Source organism: Brassica napus, chromosome A8, assembly GCF_020379485.1.
Source record: "Brassica napus cultivar Da-Ae chromosome A8, Da-Ae, whole genome shotgun sequence".
NCBI classification, from domain to species: domain Eukaryota; kingdom Viridiplantae; phylum Streptophyta; class Magnoliopsida; order Brassicales; family Brassicaceae; genus Brassica; species Brassica napus.
The window spans coordinates 2,821,205-2,837,633 of NC_063441.1; the positions used below are offsets into that span (position 1 = coordinate 2,821,205).

Sequence of the window (16,429 nt, forward strand, 5' to 3'; positions counted from 1 at the left end):
TAATGAATTCAAAAGTCACTGATAAAACAATAATAAAGCGATACAAAGGAAAATAGAATTGTTGAAGAAATATAAGATAGACGCCTCAACGTGAACTTCTCATAATTATAATTAATTTTTAATTTCCTAAATCATGGTATAAAATCTAGCATAATTCTTTATATTACTCTCTAATCCATAACGAATGTCCGTATTCTCTTTTTCCCAAAACAATGCTAGCAACTATCAAGTGACTATTATGCTAGCAACTATCCATTTCAAATATATATATTCTACAATGTTAACTATAACATTAGAATACGTGGATTTCTATTGTTACATGGCCTAATCCATTTTTTCAATCGAGTTTGAAAATTAAAACATCTTCATCATTGTAATCAAATGAATGATTTGGATTTTCGTTCTAACAAAAAAAATTGAACATATATAAATCTTAACTTCTTTAATTTTTTTTTCGCAACAAGCCATCATATATAAGTTCGATTTTAGCCTAAAACTTATATAAAACAAACTAGGCCAACCATTCGCTAAACAAATTATATAATTACCAGAATATTGTATATGGACTAAAATATTAATTCATTAAATATATAAATTTTATTTTTTAGTATAATATCTTTTAGAGAATTCTATTTTTAGTATAATATATAAATATTAATTCATTAAATATATAAATATTAAACAAATTATATAAATTTTATTTTTTAGTATAATAATTTTTATATAAACCCATCCTGCGCAAAGCGCAGGTCTTATCCTAGTATCTATTAAAACTCAAAATCAAAAATACCGTAGAACAAGATTCATTCGGATTCTTATATTAGATTTAGTTCGGTTCAGATTTATTTGTTTGAGGGTGTCTTAATTTTTGGATTCGTTTTTTTTTCATCTCTATTTCTGGCACTAAAACACACACAAGGAATGTTGGAACTTTTTGAGCCCATGTCTAACTCTTTATTGTCCGATGAGTACGATATTGTCCACTTTGAACCTAAAAAGCTGCCCGCATGAATTTAGTTTTGAATTTTTTTTCAAAAGGCGTCGTAGTTATCAGAGCCGAACGTCTTATTATTATTAGATACTACTGGTCTAAACTTCGAATAAGACTTTGTTTGATATCTTGGAAATTTGACAGATTATACTACTAAAATTTGACAGATTATACTACTAATTTGAAGTGGTGGCTCGATTGAGAGCTTATGGCTCGACCAGCAACGGATCTTAGGTGAGTTTTTTTTTTTTTTTTTTTTGTAAACTCATCTTAGGCGAGTTAGTCCACAACAAAAAGGACTGAGAGAGAAAACTTCGACGAGATTTTGCCATCTGTAATCAATATTTAAAAGTTTGGTAACCACGTCCTTTCTCTCCAAAAATCTGAATGCTTGGTTTTCTCTCTAACAATAACTATACCACATTAGAAAGTTCAAACACAAAGATAAATGATACTTGACCCTAGGGGTGGGCATTCGGGTATCCGTTCGGGTTCGGATCGGGTATTTCGGACTTTCGGGTATTTCGGTATAGAGGTGTAGAACCCGTTCGGGTATTTCTGTACTTCGGATCGGATTCGGATATTTTTAGTTCGGGTTCGGTTATTTCGGATCGGGTTCGGATATTTAGATTTTGAAAAAAACAAAATTAAATTTTCATTTCTCAAGTTTTTTGTATTTAAAAATATAACTTTTACTTAACTAATATTTTATTTTTAATAGATTGAATGGTTAATAGATTTGGACATAACATTTTGAAACTAAAAATACATTAATTTGGTTATTGTTTTTAAATTTTGGATGTAACTTTTTGTTAATTCTTGAAATAAAAAATTTGACATGTATTTAAAGTGAGTAGCAAATCATTTTCTCTGTAATTATATGTATTTCATATGAACTTAAAATATGTGTGGTATCAATATAAATAATTTATATAAAATGAGAGATGTAAACTAGAAATATAAGGTTAATTATATATATGTTCGGTTATTTTCGGATATCCATTCGGGTTCGGATATTACTCGTTCGGGGTCGGATATCCAATCTCTCCTAATTCAATACCCGTTCGGATATTTTGCTACTTCGATTCGGATTTCGGTTCGGATTTTTCGGATCGGGTTCGGGTGCCATTTCGGATATCGGGTAAAGTGCCCACCCCTACTTGACCCTCTTTAACCTACATATATCACTTTGTGGGTCCTGATAATTGTATCCGAACTTTCCTAACCAAATCAACTTTCCGGTTTAGGTTCCGTTCTGTTTTCTGAAACGCTCTCGGTTCGGATTCCTTTTAATCTTCTTCTCATAATCGTATACTTGAAACGACGTCGTAACACTGTCCATTCAAGATAACCAAATCAACTTTCCGGTTTAGGTTCGGTTTTGTTTCTCTTTTTGTTAGAAGAAGCGATGGAATCTTTGCCGGAAGCCTATCGTGACGATGGATGAATACAAAGCGAAATCGAAGCTGAGCGAGAGCTCAACCTCCACGGTTTGGCTAGCGAAGCACATGTTAACCGGAGAAGAAGCGGTGATGAAGTGTTTCGATCTCTCGAAGCTCAATCACAATCTCAGAATCTGTTTGGAAAACGAGCTCGATTTTCTATCTTCCGTCGATCACCCCAACATCATCCGCCTCCTCCAAGTTCTCCAGGAGAAGGATTTACTCGTCATGATTCTCGAGTATTGCGACGGTGGAACTCTATCTTCGTACATCAAGCGTCACGGGAGAGTTCAAGAACATATCGCCAGAAGATTCATGAAGCAAATTGGTATCTATTGCTTTATAAAATTCACCCTGATGATATTTGATTCTTATGGAGTTTGGATCTTGGATGCAGGAGCTGGTTTAGAAATCATTCATGATAATCATATTATCCATAGGGATCTTAAACCAGAGGTACTGTTACATTGGTATTAATACAAAGATTTTCTTAATCAATTGGAGAAAAATGAACTCTACATATATTAACCATTAAAAGTTTTGGGGGCCGAGGCGAATGTTTCATTAGGCTAAGCAGAGTATATGATTTGTGACATAAGTGTTGTTCGTTTGGTTGCGTCGGCGTCAATTTTTTCAATAAACTCTTATTCGTTTCATTGACGCCGGTACTGCGTCTGCGTCTAAACGCTGCGTCCTCGCGTCGATCACCGAAAAATTATGCGTCTGCGATTAAAACTGCGTCGGCGCCGGTGTCTACGAAACTAACACAACTATTTTCATTGACGCCGACGCCGAAAACTGCGGCAACCAAACGAACATGACTATAGTGTTTTGATTGGAACAGAACATTTTACTAGCTGGATCAGGTGATGAATCTGTGTTGAAGATAGCTGATTTTAGTATATCAAGGTAATTTTAGAGAACAATGCTAATGTTATAGCATTTGAGGTGTTGTTATTATGATAAAGATCTTTTTTTATGTTCATGTTGAAAGCAGAAAGCTGCTTCCGGGAAAGTATCTAGAGACAGTGTGTGGTTCTCCGTTTTACATGGCTCCTGAAGTTCTTCAGTTTCAGAGATACAATGAAAAGGTGAGATTATGCTCCTATTGAATCTCTTGGTGTTCAAGATGGCAAGCAATGGAGGCTCATGGGAAACATTGTAGGCTGACATGTGGAGTGTAGGAGCAATTCTTTTCGAGCTGCTTCATGGCTATCCACCTTTCAGTGGTAGGAACAATGTTCAGGTGAGATATTAATTTGGTCTAGGATTCTTTTGATCCAAGTGCTTGAAACCTTTTTTTTTCCACTGACCATAGGTTTTAAGAAACATCAAATCTAGTTTATCTTGTCCTTTCTCTCGGTTGATTGTTCAGCAGTTGCATCCAGATTGCATCGACGTATGCTCAAGGCTGCTCTCTACTAACCCAGGTACATAAAATATCTCGCGCATATTTGGGTTCAACATGTTTATATATCGCTGCATATTCAGTTCTTTGTTTACCGTATTGTTCTGCAGTTACGCGGCTCTCGTTTGATGAGTTCTACAAACACAAGTTCTTAAGTATCTGATGATGTTCCTGAGGTAAAAAAGAAGATGAAGCCTTTTGTAAAGTGTGTCAAGTTTTCTAGAATCCTTGTTTAGAATTTGTGACTTTTCTTGGTTTTTGGCTCTCATATAGTTTGATGATGTAATGCTTAATGAAATGATTAGGTTTTATCCTTGTGGCAAATATCTCCGGAATGAGTAAAAATTAAGACTTCTTTGATGATATGAGCAATTTATATCTCACCTTCTCATTGAGCCATTAGTCATGACTTGTGCTTTTGAGAGTTAAGAGGTGAATCATTCTCAAACACATCGTCACTATTTGATGTTATATGAAACGGGTACTGGGGGTGAAATGAAGACAAGTATCGCTAGGTTCAGGATCTAGTCTCGAGATAAAGTTGTGATTGTTGAGGACATAACCCACGATAAAGCATGGGAACATACCTAAAGATTCCCAAAGCCTGTAACTTTATGAAGCACCAGAAGTTTAATGGTTGATCTTTACTCAAGGTACTTGTAATAGAGAGATCACTGGTCGGATATACCACGACTGTATGCTATGTAAATCGCTACACTATTGTTTGTTATAAGTTATAATCAAGTTGTGTTTAGTGTAGTCTGAGTTAATCTGAAGTCATCGAGTGATTACTTTTTGACGTTTTGATTCATGATGAGTTATCTATGTCTTTTGTTGATCCGTAACTGTATTTAAAAACTACTAACCAACCTGCATGCGGAAATATTTAAAAATCAATAAATACAACAATTCGTTTACATTAACACACATACTTATCAAACACACCAGAATTTCTCATCTTATAATTACCAATAGGTTAAGATCCGCGCCTTGCGCGAGATAAACGTTATATATATAAATTATTTTATATATTATATGTTTCTAACCTATTATGAAATAATAAATATATATTGAATAATTAAAAAGTCAGTTACTATTACCTATACAATTAAGCTGGTGCGAACATATAGATAAATTTTATTAATCCAAAAGAATATTTTTTTTCTATTTGATATGGTATATAATTAAATTTAAATGATAATAACATATATATATATATATTTTTTAATATTAATATTTATTAAATGATGCTTTTTGCTCATGTTTTTTTTATCATTTGTATCTGTTATAGCAAAAAAATTTAAATTACTGATAACAAAATTTTCATTGTGCGATTAATAATTTATGTAATTTATAATATTTTTAAAAATTAATTTGTCAATATTTTTTCAAAAAAAAAAAATGTTAAAGTAAATTTCAAAATTAAGATATTTATTTATTTTCTTATATGACATATAATTTAATTTAATATATATATATATACATATATATTTTTTATTTTTTTTATTTTTAATACTTATTAAATGAGACTTTCAACTTATATAATTTTTTAATTATTTGTATCATGTCATAACAAAAATTGTAAACCATAGATCACAAAATTTGAATGTGAAACTTTTAATGGTTTTAATTTATACTCGTTTTTAAAAATTCAAAATACAACATATAAAGAAATTTTTTAATTTTTATTAAATGGTTACTATGATTGTTTAATTTATTTTAATAGTTTAAAATTAATCAAATATAATATAAGATACACTTATTTTTATCAAATCTTTATTATTCAAAGTCATTAATTGTCATATATACTTTAGCCATATTAGGTAATTCCGTAATCTTATTTACGGAAATAATGAAGCACATTAATAATGTATTTATGGTTAGTTTAATAAAAAGTTTATTATATATTTAGATGAACCAAACTATTTCTCTAAGGATTCTAAGAATCATTATAATGATGACATGTGGCTACAAAAAAAATGTTGTAATGCTTATCAAATAATATACAGGGGATTCTGATAATATTGGGCTAGCTATTACTTCGAAAGGGCGTAGGCCACTTTGGACCCATTAATTAGTTTACACGCTTCAATGGGATCGCCATCTTCTCGTCCTCAGGTTGACCTCATACAATTCAAATATACTAACCACCTCACATCTTATCTTTAACACGCCATATCATCAATGGTCAAATTATCGTTCTGACTCAACTTCAAAATTTTCAAGTTTTGGGAGAACAAGAAAAATTTCTCGCTTAGCACGAGTCTTTAAAATAGATGCGGCACAAAATAAGAAAAGGTATCTCCAACGCATAAATGGTTGGGAGTTCACAGCCTCTAGGAGAACAAAGTCAATGGTGTCGGGGCATGGCAAATGAAACAAAGCATTGAAACAAAAAATTGTTTTGGGAATGTCAAGGGAAATCGCCTCACAATATGGATTTGTGAAATTGAGAAACCAAATCTAGACAGATTTCAGAAATATGATAATTTTCCTCAAATTTTAGATCAAAATAATTTTGGTTTTTACCTTCGATTTGAGATCTGGAGTTGTTGTTTCTTCCTTGCTATGAGATCTTTCAATCCAACTCATGTTTTTACCTATACCTTTCGTATCTGATCGTAAACGTCTTTCCAAAACACCTTCTTGGCATTAATTCTTTTTGGGAACTCAAGGTAGTTGACGGTTGCAATTTCAATAATTTTGAGAGCTTTGCTGTCACATTTGTCTCTCTATCACCTCTATGTTATGGCTCACGTATATACGATAAAGATTATGGATTAAGTCTACCAAAATTACCAAAATACATTTAATTAGATTTTGAGCTTAAATGTGGATTTTATGTTTAAGCTTTGAGAGTTTATTAGATTTAGGCTATGACACACTTCTTTGCAGTTTTTAGAGAGAGAAATACATGATGCCATGAGAAAGAGCTGAGTACATATCTGTTCTTGTACGGTGTTGGCACAAGTGAAAATCAATTGTTATCTATACTAGGGGTTTGTCCGCGCTTCGCGCGGAAATATTATTAATTTGTTAATTTAAAATTGAGCTCTTTTTTTTGTAAGTTATGTGTCAAACATTTTGGTTACTTTTAAATTAGAGAAATTAGGTGCTATATACACCAAAAGAGACGAAATTAGCTATCTACCCTATTCACTATTCGATTTTCAAAATCCCAATTCTAACCCTACTTATCTATTTTTAGCATGGGCTCCACACTGAAGAAAAAGGTTCACCGTCTCTTTCCTTTTCTTCTTTTCTACTACACTCCTCTGCAAAATTGTGATTCATTAAAACCTTTTTCTTCAGTTCAGTCATTGTAGAGAGCTCCATAATAATTGCAGTTTTAGGATGGAAGAGCTTGTGTTCAACGAGACGAAGTCGCCGTGATTGATCCCGATCATGAACTGAAGATTAATCAGGAAAGTGATCCAATTTTTTACAACAACACACAGAAAAGCCACTGCAGCTATTTCAGATTAACGTCGAGGCCGATTGATAGCCACCGTGAAAGAAAATACATTCCTTTCAAGTTTTGGTAATACTTCCCTCCTTTCAAGTATCTTGTTACTTGTCAAGTTCAAGAGAAACCTGAGGCTCGAAACGCATAAAAACACTTACGAACTTCAACCAAGAGAAGAGACAAGCAAGTTCTTGAAGTTATTTTCGATAAGGATATCATTTATTTTAGCTGACATTTTATTTGTTACCCGATATAGTATAAGTTTAGTTGATCTTATTTTTATATCGCCGATAATTGTTTTGTTAGATGTCACTATCAGATTTCTGCTAATTGATAAAATTGGTTTAGTTGTTACAAATTAGTTGTTGTTAGTCTCGATATATGATATGTTAGCTGATACATGATTTTGTTACATGATACATGGATTGTTACATAATACATGTTTTCGTTAGTTGATACATTGTTTTGATACCAAAATAATGAATATTCACTATCATGTATGTTATTAATTCCTTTAACATTTACACATAAATATAACTTGTTAACAAAATAATTATCGGCTAATACACAATGCATCGAACTATATATCAAATAATGTATCAGTTGATACACAATGCGTCAAACCATATATCTCTAAAATATGGATTCTAACATAATGGTTTACAATCAAACAATAATATTAACCAGTAATGTATATGTTACGTACTATGAATACACTCTAAAGTATTACTTACAGTTTAACATTGGAAGATATATGTTTGTTTTACTCGGACCTTACAATCTAGCTTGTACATTGTTCTATTTTCAAACACGACTTTGGTTCCAATTTTTTTACGTCTTTCATCGAATCTATGTGAATCTTTTTCTGAAAGCAAAACATTTCTTTCAATTCGATATATTTTTGCCGAATTTTGATGCCCAATACAATCGGACTCGTTTCGCCGCTGCTGCTGTCGTCTCTCCACCCCCATTGCAATCCGGTCTTCATCTGTTGTTTTGGTGTGTTGTATTTTGAAGCTCAAAATTGTTAGGAGATTGTGAAGACAAAACAAGAGATTTTTTTTCTTTTTTATTTGAGTTTTCCTGGAAACATAGATGTGAAAAAGAAAAATAAGCATTATACAGAATAAAATACGAAGAGAGACAAAGAGAGATGACAAAGTGTTCAGTTGTGACCATATGACATGTCTTCATGTAGGGGTATTTCTGGAAGAGCATAGCAAAGAAGCCACAAGAAGCAAGGGTTTTTTACACAGATGGGTATTTACTTAATTTTGGTGTGTAAAGGGTATATTCACCCAATTGTCTCTTTAAATTATTTGATCTTAATTGTTTAGCTGCGGTTATTGAGCGTGAATGCGTGATAAACATAACCATTATAATGACTGCATTCATCTAATACTTATTTTAAAGCATAATTTCATTTTGCTTTTCTTGTTTTGTCTTATTATATATTACATTTGATATCATGTATTTGTTTTTATGTTACTATTTTTCTTTAAAAAATCAGTGGTCAAATACATGAATTGTTTGATTAAGATGTTATTAGCTCATGTTTAAAACATAATTTATGTTTTTTTATTTTTTATTTCTTTTTATTTTGTTTTTTAAACTGGTTTTTAAAACCTCTTGATAAAATATTTTTTATGTGGTTGTTCATTTCGTCAAATCTTCTAAGCTTGATGACTAAGAAATTCAGAAATTTTTAAAGATTCACTTATTTTTATTCTTGGTTGACATTATTTGATGAAACATGAGTAATATCGTGAATAGAGTATAATATTTTATATTATCACAAATCTTCAATATGTTTGTTTTAATTTTCTGTTTTGTGAGTTATATTACTATATTTTCAATTTATATTTACGGAAATATAGATATTTAAAATTTGATTTAGTTTGAAATGCACTACTATTAAAAATAGCTATGAAATATAGAATATTATTTTAATAGATTTGATTCAAATATAAGAATACGAAAAAATATATATGATTCTATAAATATTAAAAATGTGCTGATACTGGGTCCTATCATTCCTCGGTTGCTGGCACAAAAGAAAAAAAGTCTTATTTTTGTTTACATTTGCTGCATATAATTTTGTTATTGGTTTATTTATTTTTCTGAAATGCTGATGGTGAAAATTTTGAATTATTTGATTACAATGTAAATAGTTCATGGTTAAGTAAAAATATGTGTATTCTTATGTTGTTATATTTTTTTTCAAACTGACTGTTAAGATTATATATAATTAGTTAATGTGGTTGTTCTTCATTTCTTATCAATATTTTGATTTGAGTCTGATTACCAAAAAAATGGGAATTTGTGCACACTCACTCTTTTTTTTTTAGTGTTTCTAAAAAAAAGTAAATCTTTTTTTATTTCTCTGGTAACAAAAAATTACATTATTTAGCAAAAACAGAGGAATAAAACAAAAGGTTATACTATCAGAATATTAGTGAGCAAATTAAATGTAAATATAATGATCAATTGTGAGGAACAATGATTATCATTCGGTTTAGAATCGGCCACCAACTCTACAAATGAAATATGAACATGCTACACACACTTATACACACACATATATATATATACTTGATTTATGTAGAAGACCCATTACGTAGGTGTTTGTAACCAACCTTAGGCTACAATAAAAGATCAAGCACAATATTCTATGCATTAAGTATGCATACTGGAGGCCACATTTTTCTCCATTTGCCTGTCCAATTCGAAATGGATTAGTTTTTTCTCATCAGCATGAATTGAATTTGAAGTGCCTTTATATCGTTTCTAGTAGCTGAAACCTCAAATGAACTATTTCCTTCATGAAATTTTCAAGTTTACAATAGCAAAATTACACACACTTTTCCCTTCTTCCTTTGCAACAGACCTGCTTCCGTTCTGGTTTGCATTCAAAGACAGATGCCGGTTTGGTGTTCCATTGGCTGCTCCGTTGCTAGCTCGTGCCCCCACCAGTTTCTTTGCACTCACCGGTCTCGCAGGGCTTGGCCTGGTGCTGAAGGCAGTGTCTTGCTCCACGTGTGGCTGTTCTTGAACCTTCTTTTGTTCCTGTTTGTTAAGACAAAACATGGGTTTATTGCATGTCATGTTCACTTTATATAGAGTAGAAGTGATGAACTTTACCCTCAGCCTCCGTTTCTCATCTTCTCGTTCTTGCATAAGCAGTAAGCATACCGTACTCATCTAACATAGCTAGCAGAGGAACACCATCGTATGCAAAAGACATGTTGTGTTCCTCTTCCCAAGCTCTGGTCTTAGCAACCAATGTGTCAACCATGGCTTTTCCACAAACACAAAAGATCCGTTAGGACAAAAAAAATCTTCAAGTGTAATCTTTAACTTCTTCTACGCTTACCAGGAATCTTGCTAACCAGAACACGTGCTTTCTCAGCTCTCTTGAGATTCAAATGAGCTCCTCTACTTGCACTGTACCTATTCTGATCCTGTTTCACTAAGTAATGAACATTACAGCCAGAGAAAATAGAATTATTATTCTAAGCTCAATTAATCTGACAAAAAAAAAATTTACTATTCCTCACAAGGTCTAAGAGGAGAATAGATATGCAGCAAAAATAGGAACCTCACCCCCACATCGTTAAACCAAACCGAGCAAAGACTTACATTACCTCAACCCTTAACAGGAAGCTAGGCTGCAAGAAAAGTGCTCCCAAAATCAACCCCTGGTGTGGAAAAAAATTAGAGAAAACCAAATCAGAATTGATGAAGCATAAAATCAGTGGAAGCCATCGCAAGAGCAACGCAAACAATGGCTTCTATGATCAACAGGGCAGATTAATTGAAACTGGCACTATTTTGGTTAATTGAATAACAAACAAAAGCAAGATAGTGGGACATAGTGAACTTGCCGTTTGGTTTCTTTGCTATAGTTTCAACAGAGAAGGTTTTCGAGATTGAATCGAAGCAGTTTAAGACAAAGTGGTTTATATGGAAGGAGATAAAGAAGAAGGTGAAACGAACTCATTAAGAGGGTACTGAAGAACACCATTGATTGATGGTAGATGAGGCTCAGTAACGGAGATTGGATGAAGAGGAAAGGAGAAGACGAAGTCGAAGGAAAGAATCGATAGGGTTTCTTTACATGTGTTGTTGGGCCGCAGAAGGACGAAGTCCAATGAAACAATAATTTTTATTCTCAGACAGAAATCAATATGACATGGCACTTTGTAAGATTTTTATTGGATGATTTTTAAAGCTCATGTGGCATGCTTCTCCTTTGAGCATATTTTCCTTTTAGTTATTGTATGTATGGGCAATTAGTAAAAGAAAAAAACAAAGAAGCTCTTGTAGCTTGGTTTTCTGCAAGCAGCTCTTCTTTGCATTACATGTTCCTTGGTTTTTTTAATAGATACCGTTTTATGATTTTGCACATAAAAAAAAACGTTTAATATTTTATATTTTTTCTACACAAAAATATTATTAATTGTTCACATGACCACAATTCGACTGATGATAAATAAAAAAGTCATATAATAAAACATATTATACTTTACATTGAAAACTGAAAATATTATCTATTTTTCAACAAATTTTTTTCTTCAAAATGTTTAATATTAAAAAAGGAGGAAGTAGCAGAAGTACCTAAAACACCATAACGATGCACTTATGTAAAAACTTTTTTTGGTTTCAATAATTTTTAGATTTTTTTATCAAATTTTTTTTTACATTTTTTTGTTCAAAATTTTTACATTTAGTTAAAATATGAAAAGAAGAAGAAAAAGATGCAGAATTGAAGAGATGAAAAAAAAAAGATGCAGAATTGAAGAATTAGATTCGTTGTAAGCATTAATGTTGGTTGGATCACTGAAGTTGCCACCAAATCCATGGATATGCAGACCATTAGTCAAAAAACATTGATGAAGAAAAGACTAACACCCCAAATGATGATAGTCTAAATTAATTAGGCCATTATCGTTTTGTTTTTGTTCAAGCTAAAGTCTAATAAAGACCATTCGTTGGTATATGTTTTCATTCCGATTGAGAAGTTAACACGGAAGTCACAAATTATAATTGTTAATCTAGACTTTTCACATTATTATGTTTAGAAAAAATATATATATTGCTCTTGATTTTGCCATCGATAACTACAGATAACGTGTAAAATATATCATCCACCTAAAAGAAAAAGAGACAGTGTGGTCTCAGTGTTAAGGTTTATTTATTTCCCCATGATACCTAGGATTAATTTTTGTCTTGTAGCAAGTACGAGATAATTTAAAACAGTAAAACAATACAAGAAAAAGTACACATGATGCGCAAGGAAGTGGCCATAATCATGTTTTTTTAATGCCAAGTTAGTGGTGATATAACGAAATCGTCAGTCATTAAGTGCGCGTTCACACAGCTCGATCACTTCATTCAATTGACTTTAGTCAAAAGTCATTCAGTTTCTAGATTTTGTTTTTGCATTTACTACGAAACAATTGGTAAATAATCACAAAAACTACAGTGGACACTGTAGCCAGACAGTGTCGTGCGAAGAGATATATGGACCTGAAGCGAGATAATATTTTTTGTTTACATAATTTTATGAGTATTATATATAAAATGAAATAATTCAAAATAACTTATTTTTGCCACATGGATTAAAAATTAGAAAGAAAAAAAGTGATACACAAAGTATAGAATGTAAAAACGTTGATTAATTTATATTGGTTCATTAAAAATTTTCACCAAACTATCATAATATATAAAATGGGATGGAAAATATATATTAAATTAGTAACATAAAAATGAAGGTTAAAATTGTTTATTAAAATGATGCTACTTTTAAGAATATTTAAGTCTCTAAAACTAAGGTATTATATAAGATGTTTACATATTTTTACATTTACTTATATTCAATGAAAATGATACAAAAAATATAGGGACATTTGCTAAAACCAACCCAAATATTCAAGTCAAATGTAAAAGTGTACCCCACTTTCAGTCAAATGCAAAACCAACCTAAAGGAGTAGTGAAAGTACTATTTCACCCTTATGACCAAACAAAAAACATAAATATATTTTACGTTTCTATCCTTTGGAAGTCTACACGTAATAAAAGAAGTCTACATATATATAGACTTCCTACGAAGTCTACTTTATAGACTTGTTTTGTAGTCTACACTCTAATTTGGTCTACTAATTTAATTTTGAAAATGTATAAAAATAATTATTGTGATATTTTTAATTAATCATCAATATAATGGATAATATGAAGTAAATAAATTAAAATTTCATATAATCGAACAATTTTGAAGAATATATACTAATTTGGTTATCATGTGCTAGACTATGTTCATAGTTTAGAAACAAAAGGTTCTAACATGTTATGTCTTTTAGTAGTTGATTTCATAGGGTTAGATTTTAGATTTTGTTTTTTTTTTGTTTTATTAACTTAAATCTGCATATTAATGTTTAGTAGTTTATATTTTGTATAAATGAGACTTTTTGATTATCAAGCAAAACATTTAGGGTTTGATATTTGTGGTTTAGGGTTTCGTAGACCTACAATAAAGTCTATTTATCTGAAGACGTCTTTTTCAGTCTATATTTTTCAATTTGTTTTACAAAAAATCATTATATTTAAACTAAGTTAAGTTCCTTAAGAATAAAAAAGTGAAATCATATACTATAACTATTAAAAAATAAAGAAATAAATTTAATAAATCATATATTAAAATTATTAAAATAATAAAGAATAAACAACAATAATTAAATTATTATAGTAGACTTCCAAAAAGGTCTACTATGTTATAGTAAGATCTACTCCAAAATTTTAATTTTAGTAGACTTCAAACGAAGTCTACAGTATCGTAAATTTTAACCTAGTTACATTTTTGTCTCCCTATATAAACAAAATTTATTCAATCTCTCTCTAAAGTGGCTGCACAAGTTCTTAAAACTCTCTCCCTTCTCTCTAAAACTTTCTTTCTTCTCTCTAAAATTCTCTCAATTGTTTCTAAATCTCTCTCATTATCTTCTTTCTCTCTAAAATTTTCTCAAGTCTTTCTCACAATATTATCTTGTCATTTTAGATATTATGATTCATGGTTTTCATCTTCTCCTTTAAAAAATGTAAGTTTTAGATCTATAGATTTTAAATGTGTATTTTATGTTTATTTCTCACAATATTATCTTTTTTTGGTAGGTATTATCACTCATGGATTTCATCATCTCCTCTAAAAATGTAAGTTTTAGATTAATAGATTTTAAATATGTATTTACATGTTTATATTCAAATAAATTTATAGATCAAGCTCTCTACATTAATTTGCTACTAGTTTACCTTATAAATTATATTATGTAAAGTATTTTCAGATTTAAAATTATTTTCACATTTCAAAATATATAGATTTTTTCAGATCTGAAAATTATCAGACAGTGTAGACTTCTAAAGAAGTTTACTAAAGCTTGCAGACTTCATATGAAGTTTACTAAACCATAAAGTTTAAGCAGACTTCATTGGAAGTCTACAAAAATATGACTTTAATTTTTTTTCTATGTTTTTTAATAATTTTATCTTATTTTGCAGGTATTTTCTTCCATAGTTGTTCTCTTCTCCTCCTAGAAATGTAAGGTTTACATCTATAGATTTAAAATATGTGTTCTAGTATTTATATTCAAATAAAGTTACATATTAAAATTCATATTAATATGTCTTTAATTTATAACTATTTTGTCTATTAAATCATATTTTTAAAAGTTTTTTAGATTTAAACTTATTTCATATTTTTAATGTATTATTTTTCAGATCTATTTTTTTTGATAGAGTAGACTTCATTTGAAATCTACTTAAAACTTACGGCTGGTAGACTTCAAATGAAGTCTACTAGCCTTGAATTTTAAGCAAATTTCATTAGAAGTTTACTCAAATATGATTTTAATTTTTATCTTATTTTTTAAAATTTTATTTTATTTTGCAGGTATTCTCTTCCAATATTTTCAAATCATCTTCCCAAAAATGTAAGCTTTCCATATATTCATTATAAGATATTTTGTGTTTATAATGAACTAAATTTATAGATTCATACATTATCTTTTTGCTTTGTTACAAGGATGACAAAAAACCATTTTTGAAATATTTTCCAGAACAAAGTATTTTCAAATTTTCTAAATGCACACTTTTAAATATGAAAATTTTCCATTAGTGTAGACTTCAACTAAAGTCTACTAAACAATAACTTTACGTAGACTTAATAAAAAGTCTACTAAAATATGATTTTATTTTTTATCTTATGTTTTTCTCATAACTCTATCTTATTTGGCAGGTACTTTTTCCAAGACTTTATTTGAAGCATCAAGATTATGAAAAATCAAACATACTCAAGAATACTTTTTAATATATTGCTCTGTAATAACTTTCATAATAAAATATTAATTTTTAAATAATTTTTTAATGCATAATCTATAAACATTGTATTCATTTTTAGTTGTTTTCACTTGTATGATATTATTAATTTTTTGTTAGATATCAATTTTTTCACAAGATCTAACCAACCAAACAAGTAAAACCACCATAAGCTAAAATAATAACTAACACACATGTGAGAAGAAGAAAATCTATACAAAATTTTCCCAAAAATTTTCAAGAATAATACTAATCAAAACAATTTGCAATAAGTATCAAGTGTATAATTATAACACATTAAATTGTGAAATTCATCCAAGACCATTAAAATTTTACTAACATACACTGTAAAATAATTAAATCATGAAAAAATATGATGAATAATACACAAATACACTTTTAATAGAATTTACGACGTAGACTTCAACTGCAGTCTACATTTGTAGATTTACAAAAACGTCTACACTTATTATTTAACATATAGTCAATCCAAATTTTTTTAGTGTATTGGCGCAGGCTTGATACACAAAGGCGTACAAAGTGTGTCTTAGATAACTCGATCAAGTTCCGTACTTGTCGATTATTCGTGACAGGCATAAGAGGAGTATATTCCTATTCGGAGTCATTTGTTTTAAATGATGTTTGGTAAGGAATAGGTTAGCACCATCTTCTCAATTTTGTTGTCCAGATCATAATCTTCTTGTGTCATTTCAAGAAGTTTACCATGTGTACAGCCATCATGCACAAGGAACAT

At 30.2% G+C, this 16,429-nt stretch overlaps 1 protein-coding gene and 1 long non-coding RNA gene across 5 annotated transcripts; one reads left to right on the plus strand and one right to left on the minus strand.

Moving 5' to 3' along the window:
• Positions 1 to 2,341: 2,341 nt before the first annotated feature.
• Positions 2,342 to 4,204, plus strand: LOC106434802 (serine/threonine-protein kinase ATG1t). 4 transcript variants are annotated; one of them, XM_048737571.1, is made up of 7 exons: positions 2,342 to 2,761; positions 2,831 to 2,889; positions 3,278 to 3,342; positions 3,428 to 3,524; positions 3,599 to 3,679; positions 3,809 to 3,863; positions 3,952 to 4,204. In XM_048737571.1, the coding sequence occupies exons 1-7, from the start codon at positions 2,431 to 2,433 to the stop codon at positions 4,002 to 4,004; spliced, it is 741 nt and encodes a 246-aa protein (XP_048593528.1). In that variant the 5' UTR covers positions 2,342 to 2,430; the 3' UTR covers positions 4,005 to 4,204. The 4 variants fall into 4 exon arrangements, with proteins under 4 accessions (XP_048593528.1, XP_022545475.2, XP_048593527.1 ...); XM_022689754.2 differs by having other exon boundaries at positions 2,352 to 2,761; positions 3,431 to 3,524; XM_048737570.1 differs by having other exon boundaries at positions 2,353 to 2,761; positions 3,752 to 3,863.
• A 5,587-nt stretch (positions 4,205 to 9,791) lies between these two features.
• On the minus strand, positions 9,792 to 10,973 carry LOC111200006. The gene is made up of 3 exons (XR_002653728.2): positions 10,681 to 10,973; positions 10,449 to 10,604; positions 9,792 to 10,373 (listed from the first exon to the last, which is right to left on the minus strand). It is a non-coding gene; the product is annotated as an uncharacterized LOC111200006 (long non-coding RNA).
• Between the last annotated feature and the right edge of the window lie 5,456 nt (positions 10,974 to 16,429).

Bases quoted from the DNA above. Each gene is read 5' to 3' on its own strand.
- LOC106434802 (XM_048737570.1), top strand. From the start codon at position 2,431: ATGGATGAATACAAAGCGAAATCGAAGCTGAGCGAGAGCTCAACCTCC. The intron at 2,762-2,830 runs GTATCTATTGCT...TCTTGGATGCAG, and splicing joins AAGATTCATGAAGCAAATTG to GAGCTGGTTTAGAAATCATT. The intron at 3,343-3,427 runs GTAATTTTAGAG...TCATGTTGAAAG, and splicing joins GCTGATTTTAGTATATCAAG to CAGAAAGCTGCTTCCGGGAA.